Raw genomic sequence first — 25,685 nt, 5'->3', positions numbered from 1 at the left:
ACTTGCTGCTTCTTCAACTCTTGAGCTAAAAAAGCAAATTCCTTTCTTTTTCTTAAAATTTTTGAAGGTATTTCTTTCAAAAGTATAACATCTTGAGCAGCAATCTGAAATCTCTGTTGGTAAAAGGCTTGTATAATATCATTTCGACGTGTTTTTCTAGAAAAGTAAACAACAACGTCCCTGGGCTGTTTTCTCTGACATGCGACCCATGAATTGACTCTAAATATTTTTTCTATTTCTCCATATATAATTTCAGGATCGCAGTCAAAAACCAACGCTAAGGCAGCTGATATCTCTTCCCTCAATTTCTCTTGTACATCCTCTTTCAGCCCTCTGATTCTTATTGCGTATTCCATTTCTCTAAATTGTGTCATTACAATATCATTTTGAGCAATCTCTATGCCCTCTTCTACTTTTTCTATTCTCTCCTCCATCCCTTCCATTTTTTCTCCCACTTCTTCCACACGCGCCTCTATACGATCCATATGAAAAGCAAAGCCTTGAAAGATTTGAGACATGTTCTCACACAATTCATCATTCTTTTTACAAAGAAGCTCTTCTGTCTCCACTCTCATTTGTTGCACTATTTGTTTGGACATCTGCATCAAGGAATCCTGCAAATCCTTGAAAGTAATATAAGGTGGAGGAGAGGGTGGAGGAGTTTTAGCTTTCTGATGCGTGGTTTGTACAACTGGGGAAGAAACAGCTGGCTTAGGTGCTGCAGAGGCTACAACATGTTTAGAAGCCATTCTTAAGTTTGAAAAAGATCATAATATACAGTCCAACACAGCAAGTAGTTAAGCAGATTTTTCTTGAATTTTTCTTTAATTTTTAAGAAATCTATACAGTCTTTACGATGTAGCAATCCACAACCGGAAGGAAAATGAAAGTTTCTCTTTAGAACAAAGAAGCGGCTGAGCCGCGGCCATTTTTTTCTCCCCTGTCTGGAAGTTAACTTTCAATTTCAATCAGTTGAGAAGAGTACTTTATTCTTCTGAGTCAAAGTTATAATTTCTTTGTAAAAAGTCCAAGTTTCCTAGACAGCTCTGTCTGTTATAGATTACTCCCATTTAAAGTCTCAGTAAAAAGCATCAGAGGTGGAGACGGCGTCTGGCTTCGCTAAAATAACGAAGACATCCCGATCTGCAGAGGAACTCTGAGCTCCGGAGGAGTTGTCACCTTCGCCTCCCTGGGAGCCCCCCAGGGAGACTAGGGAACTCAACTCCTACTTCAGAGTAAGCTCTTCTTTTCTCCTTTTCCCGGAGAGAAGATTCAGACCGCCAAACAGCTGATATGCGCTGTTTCGGCGATTTTTACGCAGTCCCGGACGGGAGGCTATCAAAAAGCCTCCTTCGGCAGCCGCCGAGCCACCGGAAGTCCTTAGATAAGGGGCAAAACGTTTCAGACAAAAATGAAAAGGGGTCCAGTTGTCATGACTCAACTTTCAAGCAGTTTCCTATTGAATGTTGCTAAGGTTAGATTAGTACTTATTACTTTTCTTAACAACTATGGTAAATCCTTCCCATTTATTAAAAAGCATTTGCAAGAAGAAATTCATATAAATTTATGCAATATTGCAATATTTAAATGTATCTGATTATGAAGGCTTATCTTACAGGTGATTATGACATTAAGCAATAGATTCATGTAAGTATTTTATATCATGCTACTGATTCTTCATTGGAGCTAGTATAAACATAGTGCTAAAGATAAAAAAAAAATCTCAAGTACTGCACAAGGACTCTTGTCTGTTTGAAAACAGCTCTGGACCTCTGTGATTTCAAAATGATGCTTTTGCCTTTTGAATTACCCTTAATTCTGCAGCAACTTAGCACTTTTTTTTTCATTTGTGCTAATATGGAACAAACTAGCTGATATTTTCCCAATGAAATTATCATTTTAACGGCCTGCTTCACATGTTACACTCGCACAGGAATTTTAACTATATTTTGTTGAATATTGTATTGATTAATATACAGCACTAAGTCCTAATAGGTGAGCTGAAAATAACCAACCTCAGTATGGTTTAGCACAAGGTGGGAGCCAAGCCAAAATTTCACTTAACATCACCCTGTAGAAGTCATGTTTTTTTTTTCTTGCTAAAATTTATGTCCTGCCTTTTTCCTAAGTGAAAAGACTAAGTGCAGTAATGCAAAACTCAATAATAACATGTTTTAAAACAGAAATTATGGCATATTTTTGAAACTCATAAATACAGTATGTCCAAATTCTAAATCCTATATTGAAACCTTTGGTGCAACTCAAAAGTGTAGATGAAATGGTGGCAAAGCATCATTCTGGCGTGTGTGGGGTGTGTGAGTGTGCATAGGGTGTGTGTGTGTGTGACATCTCTTAAAGGTAAAAAGGTAAAGGTTTCCCTTGTCTAGTTGTGTCTGACTTTACCAGAGCAGTACTCATCTCTGTTTTCTAACAAAGGAAGCTGCATTGTCTGAAGAAACGTCTGTGGTCAGCATGATTATATGCCAAGGTACACAAAATGCTGTTACTTTACCACCAAATATCTACTTGTATTTGCATGCTTTCAAAATGGTAGGTTGGTAGGAGCTGGGGCAAGAATAGGAGCTCACCCCATCATGTGGTTGGCAGTTCGAGACCTAAGTACCCCATCATATTGTAAGTTGGCACTTAGGTCTCAAACTGCCAACCTTACAATCGACAAGCCCTTAATTAATTGCTTTTCTTAATTGCTAGGCTACCATTTAACATAGACATTATATATTTAATGAACGCAAAGCCGTACTGAAAATTCTGCATTTAATTTGTGCTTCATGCATGAAACTCTTCCATTCACAGTGTAAATTATAATTTACTGAATATGTACATAGAAATCTGTGCTCTCCATTTTTCAGTTAGACAGCAGTTGACATGACTTGTGGAATACTCAACTGGGAATCTTACATGCTCTCAGATCACACCGTTTCATTATATTTCTAGATCTTTAGAATGAAGAATGAATTACAACCAGTTGCTTTCTACAAGGGACCTCTTTGTGTAAAGAAATCTAAGCCTAAATTACACTATGATGAAATTATTGTTGGATTGAGTGAATACACTGTGTTCCTTCCTTAAGTACAACCGGAACTCTGGCAGGAAGTTATTTGTAATAAAGCATTTTGACTTAGCAGACATTAACTTCCATAGTCCAGTTTGAACAGACAATATATCTAACAATGGCATAGCAGAAGCCTTATTAGAAGAATAAAAGAGCAACAGAAAGAAACAGATGCCATTAATTTTTCCTTATTAGGAATAAACAAGGCACAGATAAGAAAATTAGGTTACATTTTCCTAATATTAAAAACAACATCCATTTCAATAGCACCGATGAAAATAAAAACAATCCTATTTCTTCTTTTCTGCAGATCAGTTCTAGACTTTATTTTAGATATTGCATCTTATTATTTAAGAGTACAGTGGTTCCAATTTCTTCAATGCATTGTCGAGTTGTATGCAGAATGTCTTTGTGTCACAAGAATGGAAATATACATACAAAATGAGCAAGTATAAAATCAGGACAAGAGGTGGATAGGCCCAAGCAGGCTGAATGAAATACATCATCTTCAGACCACTTCTTCATTCAATTTACTGATGTAAATAATTTTCCTTTAGTGTCCTTTATTTTGTACATAGAAATGTGCAGAGAAACAGTCACAATAAAATTGATTAGCACCTATCTGAAGATTGTATAAACATGTGAAAGTTAAAAATGTTTTGAACACCTTATTGGAGATGTAATTGAAAGGATAGAATAGGATTAGAGATTGATATAGTTAGAATCGTCTTAAATATTACTGATGTTATCATGGCACCTCTATGTATTTTGGCTAAGCTTGGATCCAACCCAAAATAGGCAAACAACATCCTTGTATTTTGTTCTTGAATTGATGGAATATTTCATTTCAGTATGTCATGCTTCTCATGAAGACATATGGAAAAAAACACTTCACACTATTATACTGTCTGTTATCTCCTTTAGTACTCGGATTCTATTTTTTTAATTTGTTAATCTCTTTTTTTAATTTTCTAGAAATCATATTGCTCGAAGCCCACTTTAGGAACCCAGCAATTTTCTCTTCCCCAATAGCATTAAAGTAAAATAATAGATGACTGAAATTCAGTAACAAACGTTTCCTTAATACTGTATTTCAGTATTGCCTCCTCTAAAAGACGTACTCCCTACAATTTATTAAAGTAAAGGGCGTTAGCATAGAGCTGCAGTGCACAGTTCTTCCTTTAAAATTAATGTTTTTTCACTAGAATTACACACTCTGAGGTTAAAGGAACTCTTGACTTCAACAGCCTCCATTTCTTATCATTGGTCATAAACGGACATATTTGCAGGCCAATATTTCCTTTAAATTCCCAGATTGCTGGTATAAATCTTGAACTGGTTATATATTTGTCAAATATTTTCTCTGTGTGCTGACCTTGCCAACGTTTCAGTATTTTACTGATTCCAGGCCTTTAACATGCATCTTAAAGATAACTGCCGTATTTATTTAGCTTAAGGACAAATGCATTTCAGATATTTTTGTTCATCATTCTTTCTTATTTTTGCCATTCTCTGTGCTACCCTGCAGTTTGTGTACTTTTTCAAATGCTACTTAAATAATGGGAAAGAATTAGTCTTTGTTTTCCCAAAGAATTCCATTATCTGCTTTTATGACCATAAATTTTGTATAATTTACAAGGCAATAATAGTGCTTTCATTTTTCTACACCAAGACTTAATATCCAGCAGACAAATCTAGCAAAACTTATTTTATCAGGAGTGGAAGGATCACATTTTGAAGCTTATTCCAATCACCCATCCGGCTTACCTATCATCTATTGTTGAACCCTAAATCTTATAATTCACTATGTACTACAGCACTTCTGAGAACTCTAGGTATAGGAGAGAATGGGGAAGTTCAGATGTGTTGTTGGATCACATCCATAAAGAGATCTACACAAAATTACACTGTTTCTTTCGTGCATAATATTTCACCAATTCATTAGCAAGACATTATTTTTCTGAAGAGACCAGGAAATTAAAATTCTGTACTGTTCTTTTACTTGGCCAAATGTTCCTTCAAAAAGACAAAGACATGTCTTCCTCTGAACAGCCATATATAATGAGCCTTAAAAACTATAGAAAAAAAAGAAACAAGAAATTCTGTATTCTAGATCCTGATTTTAAGGTTTTATATATATTAATTGTGAGACTGGTAGGACTTTCAAATCTTTACAAAAAGCTACTGAATTGACAATAGTAAAATAACTTAACCTCAGAACAAAAACAAAAAACCAAATCTCCAAAGGCTTGAAAAGATTTTGCTCCAGATCAGCAGTTATTTTTTAGATCAGCAATATGCTTAAATGCCCCACTCACTGAGACATTTCTTATCATGCCATTTTCCTATAAAAGATACTAAAATGCCTGTTTTCATAGATTTTACTTCATGGATTAGAATCTTTTTAAAAATCACCTATTGGGACTATTTGAGAATACATCTTGGATTTTATCACAAATAGTTAATTTGGTGGTGCATATTTACAAAATGGTTTCATGGAGGTGGAGGCCAGTCACAAGACACATCCATTTCACCTTATCAGTGAGATGGACAGCACATAAATTTAATATTTTAATAATATGCTGGCAGGCAATGTGTTTTCCACTATTTCCTTCAGGACTCTAAGTAGCTCTTTACCTACATTCTTATAAATTGTGGAGGTGAGGCGTGACCACAGGTAAGCAGCAAACAACTGTTGGCTACCAACAGGCACCATTTTATTCTTGATGAACACATTCAGGTGTCTATATGAGACACACATATAGGTTACAGCTTCCATCTTTATTATCAATATAGGTTACAGCTTCCATCTTTATTATCAAACAGCTTAACAATGTTAAAATCAGTTTGGGGAAATGTCAAGGGAGATGTTGGTAAGAACATTTAGTTTTTGATTATGTTTTCCAGTATTACACAATACATACCAATTTATAAAACATTATTAAATGTCTTAATTAATGGGAGTAAATAAATTAAAAAGTTTGCCCTGATAATAATTTACAAATCTGCAGAAAGAAAAGGAGACATTCATAGAATCTATTTGATCTGACAGTACTATATTCATAATTCAATATTTAAAGTATGATTTACACTGATACATTTTTTTTTAAAAGTTTCATTTGTTTGAAATGAATGTTCAGTTTTTGAAAGCTAATCATGGGCCGTGAAGTTAGAACTTCTAATTTAAGTATTATAGTTTATAAGACCTAAATGGAGCACATTAAAACCCTGCAATTTAACCAGTTGTGCTTCAAACAATTTTTACCGTTGAAATAAGCAGGAATACTATTAAACTTTCCTATAACTTGAACAATCTTATCTTAGAATAACACAGAACAATACATGCACTCAAGTTTTTTTGCAACTATCAACCAACAAAATAGGCAACCCTCAATAAGTTTATAAAATGTGCAAGACAGAGGCAAAGTAGCTGAGCATTTTCAGAACCAACATTCTTAGACTGACAGCAATTCTAGTGAGGAACTTTATAAAAAAACCCTCTAGCCCGTATTCTTATAAAGATATTTACTTCTTGAATATGTTATATCCTACTATACAATAACTTTTATATTGGCCTTCCTTAGTTTTTTAATCTAACTTTATTTTAGTAGATTGTTGTACAGGTATTATAGATTTATCATAAACAACTTTAGCTCTTTAAAGTAAGTAGTGTATATACTGCCAGTACTGATTGCAAAAACAGTTATTTTAAAAAAACGAATTACTTAATTGAAACTACATTATAAATTCTAATTTAAGAAATTCAGAGCTGTAGTATATATTAAAAACAAGAACAATTACACAGTTCATCATCAGTAAATTGGAAGAAACCATATAATCTGTACTTTGTATTTCATATAGGAGTCCCCAACCCCCGGTCCATGGACCGGTACCGGGCCGCGGCATGCCAGCAAGTGGTCCACACAAACAAGCAAAGCCCCATCTGCGGGATGCAGGCAGCACACAAAACCACACACCCTTTGGTTTGCAGAAAAACCTCTCTCCACGTAACGGGTCCCTGGTGCCCCAAATGTTGGGGACCTCTGATATAGAATATAGAACATTTTCTTTCATGATTTTTGGAAAGCAAAGTCATTGGTGGTACCATCAAATAAGAAGGCATACAATCTTGCTATTTTTGATGCCAATAATTTTTAGTTCAGAAAGCAGTTTTATATCTTTGGTATCCCCTATTCAATTTTGCTCTTCCACAACTGTGAAAAATGTCCTTTTCCCTGAGCTATTTATTATCACTCAGCTCAGACAGATCCATAATAGTGCTTCCACATCTGGGAAAGCCAATGTGATTTTATGATATTATTTGTGTAGGACTCAAATGGAGGAAAATGACTAAGAATGTTCACTTGCAGTTCACTTGGGAGTTTTTCTGTGGCAAAAATATTCAGTGGGAGGAGGAAGAAGATGAAAGGATCCAAGGGGGACCATCTCTACTTCCTCTCCAGGGCCTACCTCAACCGTACTAAGTCCATGAATTACACAGAATCTCAATGATGCAGTTATCAAAATGTTATCCACACTTTATTACACATCCAGACACCAGATTTTTCAGGCAAACCGTTTCAAAGTTTCACCAGCTCATTAAGCATCTTGCTGATTAGGCTCTTGATCTGTCTTTTGTTACATCCCAAAATGTTCCCCTCCAGAATAAAGGGACACTCTCAGTTATATTCTCTTCCTTCTTATTTTTTTTTCCCAACAAGGTATGCAAAACGTAGAAGCTGGAGAAGCTCGCAAAAGAAAGATGACTTCAGGACTGTTAAAAAAAAAGTGTTCCAGAAAATAAATCCCTGAATAAATCTCTATGGCAGACATGTCAAACTCATGTGACGTCGCACGACGTATCGGAGCTTTTTCCCCATTGCCGGCAATGGGGTGGGCGCGGTTTCCTCGTGACGCGTCTAGCCCACGGGCCGGCAGTTTGACACCCCTGCTCTATGGGATAATGTTGCAACTACTTCTTTGTAAGCCCCTCCCTGTAGGTAGCAATACCTTCAAATAAAGTTGCTATGGTTATCTGTAACTTTGAACAATTATTTAACCCTTTCTGCAACTGGGCACTTTTCCACTAGTTTTAAGTTGCTTTCCCCATTTTATTTCAAATATATATTTACATTTGAATCATAAAATGATACTGGAAATGAGAAATACACTTCCTTCTTTTGCAGTGGTGGTGGTACTGGGTGGGTCTAATTTCTGGAGATGTTAACGATGCTTTGAAATAAAAAAGCAGATTACTAATTTCTACAGTTATTGGTCATGTTCTTCAACAGAGGAAAGAAGACAATGAATTTTAGCCATACAATTTAAGGAAACAGCATGGTGAGTATTCTTATTGGAATGTTGCAGTTGTTGGCTAGAGCCTGGTATTACTGTATTCCATTTGCAGCTTGATAATATTATTTCTAAAGGCATTATTTGAGCCTCAAACGTCAATTTAAAAACAACCAATGGCATCTAGTAGTGGAAGTCAGTTTTATATTATAACAGCATTGTGCTATAATATACACCCCTTCCCAAATATGATTTATGCTCACACACGTTATCTCACTACCTGTTACATATGTATTGTGAGTCTCCGAAATGATATTATTTTTTTTTCCGTTATAAAGTGGTAGCCTCGCTAAAAAAATTATTTGCCCTAATTCCCTACTTGTCTAGAGCCTTATAAAGTTTTACATTTCCAACTCGGAATGTAAAGTACAAAGATGCCAGGAAAACAATCACTATCATGAATAATTAAAGATTTTAACCAGATTCATATTCCTGATATATATAAATACGAGTGCATTTGGATTACAGTATCAAAAAGCAAAAAACAAACAAACAGAGGGCCGCAAAGAAATATTGAACACTATAATTCTTTGCTGACAACTGTTGGTCATCTGGATTGTTGCAGGTCAGATCTGATCACTTGAGTATTCTGTGTATATATGAATGTACACACAGACACATACCGGCACAATTTTCCCCCAATGCTTGATTTACATTTAGATTTTCTATCACAGTTCACAGCAAGCAAGCAATACAGTAACATTAGTATCACTCTTTGTGAAAAAGAGCATGTTTTCCTTTGACATTTACATTCTGCTGCCCCTACAGAATAAAAATGCTGAACAAAATTTCAACAGCAGCTTCTTATCACATGCTAAACATTTACCTATCGCCTTCTGAGACTCAGTGTAAGGCAACCAGATCTGTTTCTGCGTTCCAATAAGGTTAAAAATAATTAAGTTCTTATATTGTTTGAAGCAAACGCAACAATTAACTGATATTGTCAGCGTCATAGCCATTCAGTGCATTCCATTAACGGTTCCCAACTTAAACTTAGCTGGTGCCTTCTTAAAAGCAGGATTCATCTAACCATCAACTCTTTCCTCAACATGCAAATAACTCAAGCAGGAGAAAGAATGCCACATCCAGTTCGTGTTTCATTTTCACTCATCATCTCATGCTGAAAACAGGCAATGAGAAAAAAAAAAGGAATAGAATGCATTCGTGGATGCTTTAATACATACCTGGGAACCCCCCTTGCACCATTGCTGCATTAGAACACAATTCTAGGTATCTGCATTCCGCACAAACGTTCAAATGCTGTGAACAGCTCCAATCCTCACCACACAACACACAGAGAGATTCGGAGCTCCGTCTTTCTTCTGACGACCTTGGGCCTGCTTGAGAGATTTCCCTCGCCTTAAGGGCAATCTGTCACTTTTCTTTCACAATTCATTCAATCACAATTCATTTCAATCTTGCCCACAAGCAAAGAGTTACATCCGTCAGCGAGCCTGCAAGCACAACTAGAGAAATTCCTGGTCTCCCATCTCTGACCCACCGATGCTCTAGTGCTGTTGCTACTGCTGCTGTATTGTTGTTTCCTTGCTGGAAATCACTAGGATTCAACTAGCATCCTTCTTCTGAAACAGAAATCATTTTAAAACAACACTGCCCTTTTCCTTGATTGTGAGCCTAGCTGATTTGATTCTTAATGGCCCATTCTTAATTGCAGATAAATGGTTTGTAACATCCGGTCAGACAGACACACACACACACACACACACACACACACACACACACACATACATAAAATGCTTGTTTCTGATTCTAATAATCAGTGAGTGCTTGCCAGCCCAGCAGCGCTGGCTAAGTATTATCCTTTAGTTTTCCCTTGATCAGAGCTGCAGTGTGGAATTATGTTTATATCTTTAAGAAAAGTCTCTGCTTTAAATCCTTATCATTGCCAGGCAGATGCTAATCCATTTAATGCCCCTCCGGTAAACAGTGAGAATATATTTAAAATTATTTATTTTATACAGCAATCAAATAAAATCACAAGAATGCTCAGCAGAAAGTTGGTATATATGATTAGTCAATATTTACTCACTGGGCTTAACATTCTTTCCATTTAGAAAGCATCATCTTTTGTAATATGCCTGCAATAGAGCCACATCTGCAACATCTGTTCAATGCATTAGCAGAGCAGAGCCAAAAAAAATAAAAATAATACTGGTTGCAGTCATTCTCAGACCTTATTACACTTACATTTCTAACCCTCAAATACATTTTCAGTATTTGAGTACTGAATCAATAGTTTTAAAATCTGCACAAAGCAGAAAATCTGTGCACAGACACCCATGATGATGTCCAATAGCAGCCCATTTACCTTTTAAGAAATATCATGTAGGAAAGCTAATTTCAGAACAAGATTTAAAAACATTAAAGGACGTGTTACAGCATCCAAATTAAAAGCTCTCTGGTTGTCATTTTGTTTGATGGATTGAAATGCTTTCTGATACAGTAAGAAAATCTAACACCATTGCTAGTGATTGTAGTGACATCTATTGGAAAAGCAGCATTTTAGCTTTAGAGCCATGTGGGATCAAACTAAAAGCCAACACTGCATTCCTATTGCGATCAATAAGAAACCACGCCACCCTTTTGCTGGTACTGCCAAATTAACTTGGCTTGCATTTTTCCTGAAACGAATCTGTTGTTTTAATTTTGTAATATGAACTTTTGATTAAAATTGGGCAGAAAATTAGGGGAAAAGGCAAACAGAAACATATTCACTATTTTGTGACTTTGACTGTTTACTCTGCAAACTGATACATAAACTATGAAGAGTAAACATGTGCCTTAAATAACTTTACTTAAAGGCAGACGGAGTCACTCCTCTCTAGTCCACAAAAGCAAGTGATATTCAGAGACATGCTTTGAGTTCATTAATGCTCTCTGAGCACTGTTTTCTTGCAGAGGTTTCACTATCCAGGTAGGTAACATGATCAGTGCATATCAGGGCGCTGATGATGTTACCTAGTTGGGTGATGAAACGTCTGCAAGAAAACAACCAAGCTCAAGCACCAAGAATCCCCCAGTTTACCCTGACCTACAAATATTCTTTTCTATTAGAGACATGCTGCTTTTGATACTGGAAATATTATACAACTATTACTAGTACCTACTGCAGTTTTATCCTCGATAATCAGCCTTCTCAATTACACAAGGGTTTTGCAAGAGATTGCTAGGAGTTCCATAAGGAATTGTGACCAAATCACAGACAAAGAAAGAAACACTGTTTTTTAAACTTCTGTGCACCGAAGAGTGCTGAGGTACCCAAAGTTTAAAAAGCAATGTTTATTTTTGCAGTGGTAGCAGTTATTATGTGCTGCGACTCAGCTGCCAAGCAGCCACTTTGCCATTGTTGCAAATGTTATGCAATTTCGATTGTGTAGGTTAGACAGGAACTGTATAGTGAAACCTTCATAGTTTCTGGAGATTTTTAGGCAGGGGTTCCCTGAGATCTGATAATTATTTCAAGTATTTCTCCAGGGAAAAAAGTTGACAAAGGTTGCCCTTTAAGTTTATTTAGTTTTAAAAATATCCAGATGGGTAGCCTTCTCCAGATCTCTTGGTAGCTGAATAAAGGACTGTGTAGGAAGATGGAAATTAACTCAAGGAGAGAACCAACCCCAAATAACGAGAAATTTCCTGACATTTAGAACAATTTATCAATGGAAAGGCTTGCTTACAGAAGTTGTGGGTGCTCTATCAATGGAGGTTTTTAAGAAGGGATTGGACAACCATTTGTCTGAAGTATAGAGTCTTCTGCTTGAGTAGGGGGTTGGACTAGAAGATCTCCAAGGTCCGTTCCAACTCTTTTATTCTCTTATGTACATGTAGTCCTCAACTTACAACCACAACTAAGTCCAACATTTCTGCTGCTAAGCAAGACAGTTGTAAAGCGAGCTTTGTGCCATTTTGCAACCTTTCTTGCCACAGTTGTTGTTAAGTTAGTGACATGGTTGTTAAGTGAATCTGGTTTGTCCCATTGACTTTGCTTGTCGTAAGCTAACCGGGAGGGTTACAAATAGTGATCACATGACCTTGAGAAACTACTATCCTCATAAATACATAAAATAAATATTTCATTTACATATTTGTATGGAATATATAAATATTATATACAATATATTTACATAGTATATAAAATACAATCACGAAATTTCCAGATGAGTCACATATAAAAATGATTATGGTCAGAGAATCTTGGAATTATTACCCTCAATACTGGTTATGCCTAGTTAAACAGTTTACTGACAAGTGACATATTCATGATCTCTACCTTAACTAAATTTTGTCCACACTTTCTAAAAAAAGGGTCTAGAATATTATGGTGTTGGCATTAAGGAACTTTTCCCCATTCAATTCTAATATTTCTCTAGATTTTTTTGGGTAGTTTAACGAGGAACGATGTAGGAAAATGTACTTCCTTTTATTTCTCTAGTCTTTTCCAGCATTCTTTCCCATTGGAATTCAAAATTCTCATATTCTGGCAATAAATATGGTGACCATAAGCAACTTTTCCTTAGGTAAGATCCCCAAAGAAGAATTCTGAAGGTAGCAATTCAATACTAATAATACTTCATAATTTACCCTCTGTAAAAGCATTTTCTTCCTCTTCATCCTCTTCCTCTTCTGGATCACCCAAGCTGGACTTTCTTGCTCCTTTGTAAGGTGGTGGCAATTTCATGGGTGGTAGAATCCCACTTTTCTTCTAAAAAGGAAAAAAAAAGCCTTTCATATTATGCCTAGAAATTTCAGATTGTTCTGATAAGGAAATCATTATATATGTGTAGTTTATAAATGCTACTTTCAAAAGAAGCTTCCAGTTTCATAGACTTTGGTTTTTTTTTTTAATAAATCTCACTTTTTGTTCCCCCACATCAAAAAAAAGAAAAAGAAGAGTGATTTTATATTAGCTTGTTAGAAGCAAGGAATGCTAGGATGTTAATGTTTCCTTATACCAAAAGCAACGAAGATAATACAGCGCTTAACTGACAACATAAATGTGAAAATACAATTTTCACCAAGGACCAGAATGCTTCATAAAACAAATCTACAGCTTTCGAGGCACTTACAGGGAAAAAACACACACACACCAGCTTATAAAGCTCCATCAAACATTACAGGCTACGCAATTTTCAATATTACCTCTGGTTAACAAGTGATGTATCATAAAACTCACAATAAAATCTCATTACCTCGCATAAATAAAGGCATTTTCGATAATGGTGCATGTAGTGATACATATCACCCTAAAGAAGGAGAACTGGAGGACTCCAGTAGACACAACCAAGCGTCTGTTTCTCAGACTCGAATCATTTGTGAGCTGTCCTGTAGGGCTGAGTGAGCTCAACTACGATCACATCGCTAAAAGCAAATGCATTTTAGTAAACAAACAGCGACTGCCAAATGTCATAGGACCCATACAAATGGCTTGAAAGATGCTGCTATATACGGCAGAGAATCGTGGTTTCGCATGTCATTTTTAGAAAGATTTTTTTTCTATAATACTACAGTAAAAGCAGTTTAGAAAAAAGAGATTTGCAAATACAAGAGTTGCCGTCTTATGTGAACTATCGACATTGAAAAAGCAGGCTATTTGAATGTGGGATGGGAATAAAATGAAAAATCGCAAGAGGCAATAAAGAGGAAAACAGTTCCAACTGAAAGCGATTGCCAATCAGGATAGAATAAATTTCATGTAATTAAGACAAGAATAGCAGCAAAATAAAGAGAATAAAAACAAGCTTCCACGATTTAGGTAGTGGGGAAAACCATTTTGCACTCTATCCAAATTAACATCAAGTTTAGGAATTGAAAAGCAACAGATCATGTGGGTTAATGAATGCTAACGTTAAAGTTAAAACCTCTACCACACTGAATTCAAACATAGTTATTTATTTATATCCCTTTATTATTATTTTACAAATAACTCAAACAAACATAATCCTTCCTTCTCTTGTTTTTCCCACAACCACCACCCTGTGGGGCAGGTTGGCTGAAAGACAGTGGTTGACCAAAGTCAGCCAGCCAGCTTTCTATTGATTACAATATATGAACAAACCATATATAACCAATTTTGTCTTGGCTGTTATTTTGCTTCCCAGACTAATGTCCTGCTGCAATTTTCTTGTGGTTTCCCATCTAAATGCTAACCAGATCTAACCCTGTTTAACTTCAGCTTTGTGTTGCTGCTTGCTGCGGCAACAGCTGCTACTGAGGACAATAAAAATTAAACGGCAATGAGTCAACCCACTCAATTTGGATGCAGCTGTTTGTTTTTTTTCTCACTTTAACCTTTCTCTGAATAATATTTTCATATGCACTATGAAGATGATTATTTTATGCTGCCTTTCTCTGAATAGGAAGTGTTGTTTAAATCCACTGAATCCACTAAATCCAGTCTGCCGAGTCTAGAGGAAAAATTAATTCTTTTCCTGACTCAGCTTCCACTCTAGAAAACGTTGTCTATCTTTTCATTCAGCCATAATCAACATTTTACCTTACCCTATGGAGATAACCAGCCAGAACATAATTCTATGAACTTCTCTCAACTGAAGAATATCTACACAATAATGCACAGGACTATCCTTTTAATGACATTTTCCCTATTTGTCATTCTCCAGCTGAAAGAGATTTCAAATCCAACATTATCTGGAATATGGTGGGGGAAGATTACTTCCTATTTATATTTGATATCACTACTTCCAGAAGTCATGTATTCCATTAGCTTTCGAACTTAACACCCTTTTGCACTATTAGTACCTCAGGGACAGAATCATTCACGTAGTACAGAAACCATTACCCATACAACTACTTCTCCGTGTTGTGAATGCTGAAGTACTGCATAATTTAGCACTACAATCTCTGCCCAGGGGCTCATGCAGGGCGGTATTCAAGTTTTATTCACAGGGGGAAAATCTGTTGAGTACTATCTTCACAATGAAATGGCTCTTAAAACTAGCTGGTGGTCTGCATTATTTCAGAGACATGATATAGCCAGATATAGTGACAAATGGTATTTCTTGAACAAGCACACAAATAAATAATTTCTTCATGGAGGCCCCCAGTACAGACAGTCTCAATAGCAGAGCTCCAAGGGTCAGTCTACATGGGCATGTTTATACCATTAATGGCTGAATGTGCACGTGTGCCTTGGGAAGAATCTCCCTGCAAAACCATGTCATAAATTATTTCCAGGGTGATAAATTTTCTTCCTGATGTGAGAAGAAGCTTATTGTAATGACACCACAATATTTGCATTAAAGCCAAAAAAAAAAAAAGGGACATTCTAGAGGTCAAAACCTATACCTTCAACTTGAGGAAATCCACGTAAACATTTAAAAGTTTCCCTGTGTCCAACTCTAAGGCGCATTGCTCATTTCCTTTTCTTGGCCAAAGGAGCCAGTGTTGTCCAAAGACATTTTCCATTGTCATGTGGTCGGCATGGCTATACGCCAAAGGCACATGGAACGCTGTTACCTTCCCACCAAAGTGGTACCTATTAATCTACTTGCATTTGCATGCTTTCAAACTGCTAGGGCAGGAACTAGGGCAAGTAATGGGATCTCATCGCATTGCGCAGTGCTTGGGTCTCAAAACTGGGCTGTCAGCTTTCCAACTGACAAGCTAAGCATCTTTAACCACTGAGCCACTGCAAAAAAGAAAGTTCTCTACAAGAGGCATCAAACAAAGTCTCCAGATAAACCTTTCCACAGGCAGTAATGGTTGAGCTCCAACTTCTAGCACTTAAGAATACAAGTACAGTTAGTTCTCGACTTACAATCTTTTGTTCAGCGACCGTTTGAAATTACGATGACACTGAAAAATGTAATTTATGACCATTTTTCTTACTTAGGGCCATTACAGTATCCCCCTGGTCACGAGATCAAAACTCGAGATGCTTGGCAACTGATTTATATTTATGATGGTTACAGTGTCCCAGAGTCATGTGATCATCTTTTATGACCTTCTGACACGCAAAGTCAATGGGGAAATCCGATTCACTTACAACCATGTTAGTAATTTAACAACTGCACTGATTCGCTTAACAACTGAGACAAGAAAGGTCATCAAATGAGGCAAAACTCACTAAACAACTGTCTCACTTAGCAACAAAAATTTTGAGCTCAACTGTGGTCAAAAATTAATCAACTAACAAATAGGTCCGGCAGACAAAAAGCTACAATTGTAAAGAGAAAGAAAAATCAGAGAATTATAAGAATACTTTTCCTTGGCCCCACTAGGACATCTGGATGATCATCTTGAGAAGAATGGATTAGACAAGGAGGAAGGTTCTTAAAAGTCAATTGGAGCAACCCAAATGAAAATCGTGCAATGGATTAAGGTACAGTCAGCAGATTTTGCATAACCAAAGCTGTCTTGCTATTGGAGTGGCTGAATTGTTTGCAAACATAGTTTCAAAGAACATGATCAGAAGGCAGTTCAAGGTGAAATGGAGTAAGACAAACATTAGAAAACAAAAGTAAATTAGAACAAGGTTTTTCAACCAGTGGTACGGGTACCACCTGTGGTACATTGGCACCTGGCAGGTGGTACGCGACCATCCTAGAAAAGTGGTAGCGGGGGAGGGGAAAGAGCTGAACCGGTTACAGCACCGCACAAGCCTGAGTGAGAGATGGCTGGAGCTGCAGGGCTGTCAGGGCTCAGCGTAAGTGCCAGGATCAGCGCCAGGCTCCAGCTGTAGCTTGGCGCTGATCCTGACACTTCTGGTGAGCCCAGAAGAAGTGCCAATCAGCTGGAATGTTGCAGCATCTCCAGGGTCTTGTGATTTACATTCAAATGCTTGGCAACTGATTCATATTTATGACGGTCACAGTGTCCCAGGGTCATGTGAAGTGACCAAAACCTGCTGCAACCACCCAGCAGACGGGGGGAATAAAAACCAAACACCCCCACCCCACCCCCGCTGCCAATCCTCAACAGAAATGCTCACAACAATGAAAACCTCGGACAGGAGGAAGAGCGCCGCCGAGCGGGCAGGCAGATGTCTTGCTCGGCTGTGGCTTGGGGGGCACTTTTTTCAGTGCCATTGTAACTTCGAACAGTCACTAAGCGAACTGTTGTAAGTCGAGGACTACCTGTACTTTATCACTTTTTTCCTTTTTTTTTTTGGTCATCAAGTTTTTGACACCTTGCTAGGCGACTGGTGGTACTCGGATACTGCCATATCCTAAAAGTGGTGCAATGGGTGAAAAGGTTGAAAAGCCCTGAATTAGAAGCCAAAGTCCAGATTTATATTTGTCAATGTTTTTGAACGAAGGATAGCCAGGCAAGGTTTGGTCCCTGGCACTTTTGCCTCAATTTTCCAACTTGCAGTTCTTGGTAAGTAGCAGGTATTGCTAGACTCTCTGGTTTCTCCCAGATTTCCTTCTGTAGGAGGTAGAGAGAGCAAGATTCTCATGTTCTCAAAAAATAGGTCCTCCAAAGGACTTATAAGTCTTGGAAGAATGGTATTCTGTTTCTCTAGGCGTAAACATATAGATACAAAAAAAAAAAAGCTGCATTTCGCTATTAATGGACCATTCTCGTAAAATGTCTTGTATTGCCCATTCTGCTTGCAGCAAACTAGAGTTTGGAGGCAAAGACATCAGTGTGAAACTCTATGGTTTACCTCAGGGAAACTTAGAGTAGAAAAATACTGCTATTGATCCTACAACCAGAAATGTGAAAGATAAATGCTCTCTGCTGAAGAGTACTCCTTTGAAAAACAGGTAGTCCTCGACTTACATCTATTCATTTAGTGACTGCTTGAGGTTACAATGACACTGAAAAAAAGGGACATGATCGTTTTCACACTTAAGACCATTGCAGCATCCCCATATGACAAAAATTCCATCACTTGGCAACTGGGTCATATTTATGACGGTTACATTGTCCTGGGTTCATGTGATCACCTTTTGTGATCTTCTGACAAGCAAAGTCAATGGGACAAACCAGATTCATTTAACAACCATGTTACTAACTTAACAACAACTGTAGCAAGAAGGGTTGTAAAATGGCACAAAGCTTACTTTACAACTGTCTTGCTTAGCAACAGAAATTTTGGACTTAGTTGTGGTTGTAAGTTGAGGGCTACATGTACATAAGAGAATAACAGAGTTGGAAGGGACCTTGGAGATCTTCTAGTCCAACCCCCTGCTCAAGCAGAAAACCCTATACCACTTCAGACAAATAACAACTGCAGTGATTCACTCCACGACAGTGGCCAGAAAGATTGTAAAGTGAGGCAAAACTCACTTAACAAATGTTTTAGCAACAGAAATTGTGGGCTCAGTTGTGGCTGTAAGTCAAGGACTACCTGTAAGATACTAGCAATTTCAAACATGTCATTTATTTTCATCCATCGATGCACATTGCTTTAAAAATCAGAAATGGTTTTCTAATCATTTCAACCAAGTTTAAACTATTCAAACTATTATTTTTTTTTTCAAAAAAAAAGCTTGAGAAAGGAGAGCTCCTCCAATCCATATTACAGCAGTACATTTATTAGTACAGCTCAAGATTTATAAACTAGCGTGCAAGCTCTGAAATCCCCAAGAACACCACATCAGGCAAGATTATTAAAATTACAGAAAAAGAGAGGGTGGAAAAATGAAATGTGTCTGTTTAAATCATCCCTGTTCCCAATTAGTCATACAAAGCTAGACACATTCATTCAAACAGCAAGCACTTTTTGTTTCATACACCATGAAAGTAATAGTTTCCATATTTTTTTTAAGGAAAACCATGAGCTCTAAAGGTTTGTCCTAGGCTACATGAATTGTCTTATGGAGAATCAAGAGAGATCTTGCTGAAGAAAAGTGATTATCTATCAACAATCAATCAATTATATTGTGAGCCATGTTACTTCACAATTTGTTTTTACTTTTGGGATTTGTGAACTGAAGATGGATTGCTCTGCAAAAGCAGAACCAATGAATGCAGCAAAGACCAAGGAACTTGTGTATAGACTGATTCCTGGCAACTTCTCTGGATAAGGAGAGGACAGGAGATCACCGGCATGTTCTCTGGATGGCTGCTCTGTGCAAGAAGATATAGGGCATCAGTTTTCCATGAGTTTGACTGCTGGGAGATGATGAGATAAGCCATTTTGCTTATATTCAGGGAAATATAGTACTAAATGCGTCTGTCTGGTTGACAATCTTAACTGGGGCTTATTTTTGGGGTGGGGCTTATATTACGAGCATTCCGAAAAATCATGCTAGGGCTTATTTTCCAGTTGGGTCTTATTTTCAGGGAAACACCATATTATCTGCCTTCTTCCATTTAAACAAATCTTGGAGTATTTTAAAATGATAACTTATTTTATGAATCTGGTTTTGGAAAACAAAGAGACTGGAGCTACCTTTTCGGTTTCTTCTGTATCCTGATCCTCTTCGCTTTCCTTTTTCTTAGGGTTTATTACTGAAATTATCTATAAGAAAACAAATGAATGGAAAAAAATGCATGAATGAATCAAAATGAAGGGAAAGAAAAAAAAATGAAAAGAAACCAAACTCTATTTCTAAAAAAAATAAAATAGAGTTGCTAGATATAAAAACTGATCCCCATCTTTTTTTTCTCTCCCACAATTTGAAATCCATTCTCTATCAAAATTTTAGAAAGTAAATATGTGGAGATGATTACCCTTGGAAGAGTTGACAGACTTTGCACGACAAAAACAATGGGGTTGCCTGCATTTTTGATAGCTTCCACAGCTTCTTCATGAGTAGCATTTTGTAGGTCTGTTCCAGATACCTGCAGAGAAATGAGCTCATTTAGATTTACTTCTTCTGATCCAAATCCTGGAAAAAGATCTGTCAGCTGAAAGACCCGAATAACATCTACAAAGAGCTTTACTAATATAACAGATGTAGTCCCATGATTAAAATGGTACTCATAGTATCAACACAATAGCAAAGACATTTAGCAATGCTTCAATTAGATCAATAAAAAACTGAACTCTTGGACATTTTTTATAACATTAGGTTTATGCCAGTGTTTCTCAACCTTGATAATTTTAAGGCATGTGGACTTCAGCTCCCAGAATTCCACAGCCAGCATTGCTGGCTGTGGAATTCTGGGAGTTGAAGTCCACATGCCTTAAAATTGTCAAGGTTGAGAAACACTGGTTTATGCACTCAACTCAAGGCCAAATTAAACAGTATGTTGAACTTGTTTTCCTTAATGAGCTGTTCTCAAACTTCTCTTTCAAGCTGAGCATTTTGCTTTATTTTAATGCCTACAGGTAGTCCCCGACTCACGACCAGAATCGTGCCCAAAATTTATGTTGCTAAGTGAAGCATTTGTTAAGTGAATTTTGCCCCATTTTACAACACTTCTTGCTACTGTTAAGTGAATCATTGCAGTTGTTAAGTTGGTAACATGGTTGCTAAGTGAATCTGGCTTTTCCAGTGACTTTGCTTGTCAGAAGGTCGCAAAAGGGGATCACGTGACCCTGGGATACTGCAACTGTCATAACTATGAGTCAGTTGCAAGAGTCTGAATTTTGATCAAGTGACTCTGGGGATGCCGCAATGGTTGCAAGTGTGAAAAATGATCATTAAGTCACTTTTTTCAGTGACATTGTAACTTTGAACTGTCACTAAATGAACTGCTGTAAGTCGAGGACTACCTGTATTTGGTTTCCTAACACCACATGTGTTTAGACAGCACTAGTATTTCCTGTTATTCTCTGACTGTTTTGGCTTTAAAATGCTTTCCTCTTGACTGCACTACTCTACAGAGCAAATCCTGATAACTGATGAGGAAATAAGCTCCTTTTCAGGAACCCTTCCCCAAAGAGAAATTTCCCATGAATAGTGAGCTCACTTCCTAGTCTCCTTGTCATCAATAAGTCAAAAAGAAAAAATTCTTTATTCATGCATGTGTTTCTAGTAGGACTTATTAATCTCTTCTCATGTAGATAAGCAGCATCTGCAGTTCTCAGTAAAGTATAAGGGCCAGGCCACTCAAAAAAAAAAGAAAAAAAAAGAACAGTAAATTCAAATACCCACAATTACATCTTACACGATCATTGTTTTGTATTCACACATAAGATAAGCGGTTAAAGTTAAGCTGTAAATATTTACTATTTACTAAATCTGTAATTTGTAGTCAATAGAATCTCTCTTAAAAATGAGCCTGTTCAAGCAGCTACAGTCTTTATAAAGTGGAAGTCTGAACTTACTTCAAGTAATTTATCTCCTGTTTTGAGAGCCTTTGTTCTTCCTGCTGGGCTGTCTTCCAAAACCTGCCTGATAAATATTCCTTTAAGCTCTTCTCCATTCTTCAGGCGTTTTATAACTGTATGTCCACCAACAATACTGATGCCGAGAGGTACCTGGGGCTCCCGAAAAATTTCAATTCTGTATGGAGAAAGAACGCTCTGAATACAAGAAGTTGGAGCTTCATGATTTTTGCTAAAATCTGTGACCTTATAGAAATCCAAAGCTTCTGGTTTGTTGTAAGGTAGACAAAAATGTGAGGGGACCACAGCTGCAGATTGCATGATACCTTGTTCCTTTAATTCCATTTTAAAATCCAATCCCTTTAAAGTTTCAAGAAAATAAAAGTAAGTCATAAATCTGATCTCTATGCCTGCTTTTTTTTTTTTTTTCAATTTTTTTTTTATTATTTTCAACATAAGAAAAAAGAACACATCACAAATACATCACAATTGAAACCCCCCCCCACCCCCCACCCGGACTTCCCAAACCTAATCCCAGGATACTATTCAACTAAAAGTAACCTTGTATTAATATCCCTAACTCCACAAAGTAATATTCTACATAAGTAGGTGAAATATATATGTATGTATAAAAAAAAAAAAGTTTTTTATCTAAAAACCTAACTTATATTCCACCATTCTATGTTTATTTTGAATATAAACAATCCATCTTCTCCATATGCCTGCTTTTAATGCTAATTTTCTTCACTGTAATCCATGCTCCTCAATACATTAATTAATACAGTCTACAGAACACCAAATGTCACCCAGCCCCATGTAATCTATCCCTTTTAAAATGAGAGATGCCATTTTCATTGTGTGAATTTCAAGAATTGTACTGTTGTGGAAAAGTGATGCTTGTATCTTATGTGTTATGCATCAATTCTACGTACAGTCAGGAAAATCACATTATAATGACTGGATAAATACATTTAGCTTCCTTAATTATTTCTTTTAGATTTCAGTTCAAGTATATATTTATATTACAAGATATAAATGTTACAATAAAATAAAAGGAAATGAGCATTCTACAAGCTGTTTATGAAGAAATAACCCCAAATTCACCAATATTTTCTCAGCAAGAGCTACAGCTCTTGGACTTCATTAGAAAGTACTCAAACTTAAGATTTGTTTATATATATATATAACAAGAAGGGAAAAAATCATAACCCCCGATCACTGTATTAACAGCTTGGTTAGAATTGGTCGGGAGGTGAATGGAAGGAGGGGGAGGATTGATTCTCCTTCCCTCACTTCTAACAACAAAGAGGATGGGAGAAAGCGGATTGGAGCTACGACCACTCGGTCATGGGCAGGAAATAGGGAAATACCCACATCAGTAGAAGATAATCCCCAAGAGATTGACATATGGACATCGAACCAAAGAAAGGGGAGTGCAACGGTGATTAAGTTAAATACCTTAACAAACAGCAATAAACATAGAGAGGAGAGGTGTGAAGGGGAGGGGAGACAACAGCGCTGTGTATTAGAACAGCCTAGAGGGAGCAGAAAAGAAAACAAGGCTAATAGACAAGAGAGGAAATTGGAAGACGTGATTACACAAAAAAGAAGGGGAGTACAGGCTTTACCCGCGCTAAACCTCCAAGAAAGGATATCCCCTGCTATTACTTACACTGATACGGATCATGTGGGAAGGACAACTCCCAATAAGAACTCAGTGCCTGGAGTACGTTCTAGTATAACCGGCCCAGTGACGAGATCGAAGAGTCGTGCACACGCCCTAATTAAACCTATAAAGGGACTTTCCCATTGACCAGCATTCTAAGCCCTGAAGATGTCAGCGGATGCCGACGAAAGCTAGGCACTTTTATTGATTTCTATGTATTTTAAAGGTTTTTAAAAAAAAGATAGGGGGAAAGAAAAAGGTGTTGACTTCTGACTCTTTTTAGCACAGTACAAGATAACAATATTACAATCTAAACTTTTTACTTTTACACATCAGTATGTAACTAGCCATTTCTATAACAACGAATCTATCTAATCAGCAAAACCAAAGTCAAAGTTTTATTTTTTTTCTTCACAAGCACAAAATCCAGAAGTGATATCCAAAGGAGAAAAAAAACCCCTAAATATATTATCCTCTTTGAATAGAACAATCAATGTAACCATTACTGCTTTATCTTCCTTGCTGTTGAAATAATATGTATTTCTATTTGCACTTACTAATCTTTATAAACTGTCACCATTTATATTAACGAAATTCACTGTATTCTTTCAGATTCTTTTAACTTTAAAGGGAAAAACTTTTTTTTCATCCTTTTTAAAACGCTAAGCTTTTCTTTAAAAAACATTTTAAAAATTAAAACATTCTAATATCTCTTTTTTTTAAAAAAAAACTCCCTCTTAGCATACGTATTTTAAAGTTCACTTTCAGACCAATAAAATTTCAACTAACTCTAATTAACTTATTAAATTTTGGTGGAGAAGAATAGAAAAAAACTATGGACACTGGGTAGCTAAGGAAAGATTGGGGGTCAGTGGGCCAGGTAGATATGCTGTGCATAAAATCAAGGCAGAAAAAGAAAGGTACTGGGAAAATCAGGGATGGGCTGGCTCAGTGATGGCGAACCTTTTAGAGACCGAGTGCCCAAACTGCAACCCAAAACCCACTGATGTATCATTGGGTGCTGGGTGGGCGTGGCCCATTGGGTGGGCGTGGCCCATTGGGTTGGTGTAGCTGTGGTGGTAATGGCAGATTGGGTGGGACTAAAAATTTTAATCAATCAATTCCAAATTTGCGAGAACTTTTTTTTCCCCACGAGAAGTTGTAATTGATTGATTGATTGAACCTTTTTTTTTGCACACGGCGGCGGAGGCGTAAAGCGAAAAGGTTTTATAAAACCCAGCTGAAGGCCTAGGACTGGGGCGACAGTGCGCATGCCCACAGAGAGAGCTCTGCGTGCCACCTGTGGCACGCGTGCCATAGGTTCGCCACCACGGGGCTGGCTGGTTGCACAGCTGTTACCTCCATTGCTCTTGAGTTGAAGCACCACACATCCAACTATTGTCCATTAGTACATCCCTCTTCCTACCTCCCTTTAGCTGCTACCTATTTGCTTGACTCCAAACAAGATCTAAGAAGCAGTAAAGAAAAGGAAGCTACTGGGAAAATAAGGGGGCGTGCCAGTATCCTGATCATGTAAAGGAAGAAAAGAGGGATGAGCTGTATCAATCTGGTCCTATTTACCCGGTAAGAATCCTCCAAATTTTGTTTTTGCTGAGATTGGAAACAATTAAAACATGCCAAATTTCAGATATGATGAACCAGAGCTCAATGTCCCAAACACTGTATGTTTGTTTCAAAGTTGAAATAAAAACACTTTCCATAATTTCCAAAATAATTATATAAAAATCAGTGGAACCGATATGATCGTTCAGCAGAATATCTGATAAATATTAATTCTGTCTTCAGCATCTTATAAGGAACTATTGTCACACTGTTCTTGTATAAAATACCCCATGATCAAGCAAAGTGCCTCCAGCAAGAGATTAAAAAGGAAAGGCATATTCATACTTAATGATCAGCACCTCAAATTATTATTAAGGCAAAGGAAATATTGAAATACTTATCAACATACATTTGGGGTGATCCCCAGTGACTGAAAATTGGAGTTTCTTCTCCTTCTCCTTCTTCTCTTTCAGGCAATTCACTAAAGAAAATTGATACAATATGCAACATTTATATGTGTGTGTCCCATTCTTTGTAATTAACAAAATTAAATTCCCAAGAATCTACAAGCTTCTCCGCCTTTCTCTAAACGTTAATGAAAATGGACCACTTTATTAAAGACACAATTTCTGCAATTATCCTCTTAATTAAGTATACGATGTATCTCTACAGAAAGGAAGGTAATCATTTTGTGAGTGAAGTTGATACGTTTCAGTGTGTAGCTAGACAAGAAGAGTCTATCATCCTGATCATCACTGCCATCATTAGCTATAAGAAGAAAAATACAAAATTAGCTGAAGGATTCCCATGCAAGCTGGAGAATTCTGGGA

At 37.0% G+C, this 25,685-nt stretch overlaps 1 protein-coding gene across 1 annotated transcript in view; it reads right to left on the bottom strand.

Annotated features, from left to right (window-relative positions):
• The window catches only part of PATJ (PATJ crumbs cell polarity complex component), a 142,820-nt gene that overhangs the window by 53,882 nt on the left and 63,253 nt on the right, over positions 1-25,685 (bottom strand). Inside the window, exons 24-28 of the mRNA XM_029284055.1 lie at positions 25,265-25,336; positions 21,627-21,804; positions 20,084-20,194; positions 19,803-19,871; positions 13,025-13,145 (exon numbers count right to left, since the gene is read on the bottom strand). Coding sequence (XP_029139888.1) covers positions 13,025-13,145; positions 19,803-19,871; positions 20,084-20,194; positions 21,627-21,804; positions 25,265-25,336 — 551 coding nt within the window. The remainder of the gene's footprint in view (positions 1-13,024; positions 13,146-19,802; positions 19,872-20,083; positions 20,195-21,626; positions 21,805-25,264; positions 25,337-25,685) is intronic.

The sequence above is a fragment of the Protobothrops mucrosquamatus genome, unplaced genomic scaffold, assembly GCF_001527695.2.
Source record: "Protobothrops mucrosquamatus isolate PMUCROS unplaced genomic scaffold, P.Mucros_1.0 scaffold347, whole genome shotgun sequence".
Taxonomy (NCBI): Eukaryota; Metazoa; Chordata; class Lepidosauria; order Squamata; family Viperidae; genus Protobothrops; species Protobothrops mucrosquamatus.
Note: the sequence above shows the minus strand (reverse complement) of the source record. Positions and strands in the feature narration are given on the sequence as shown.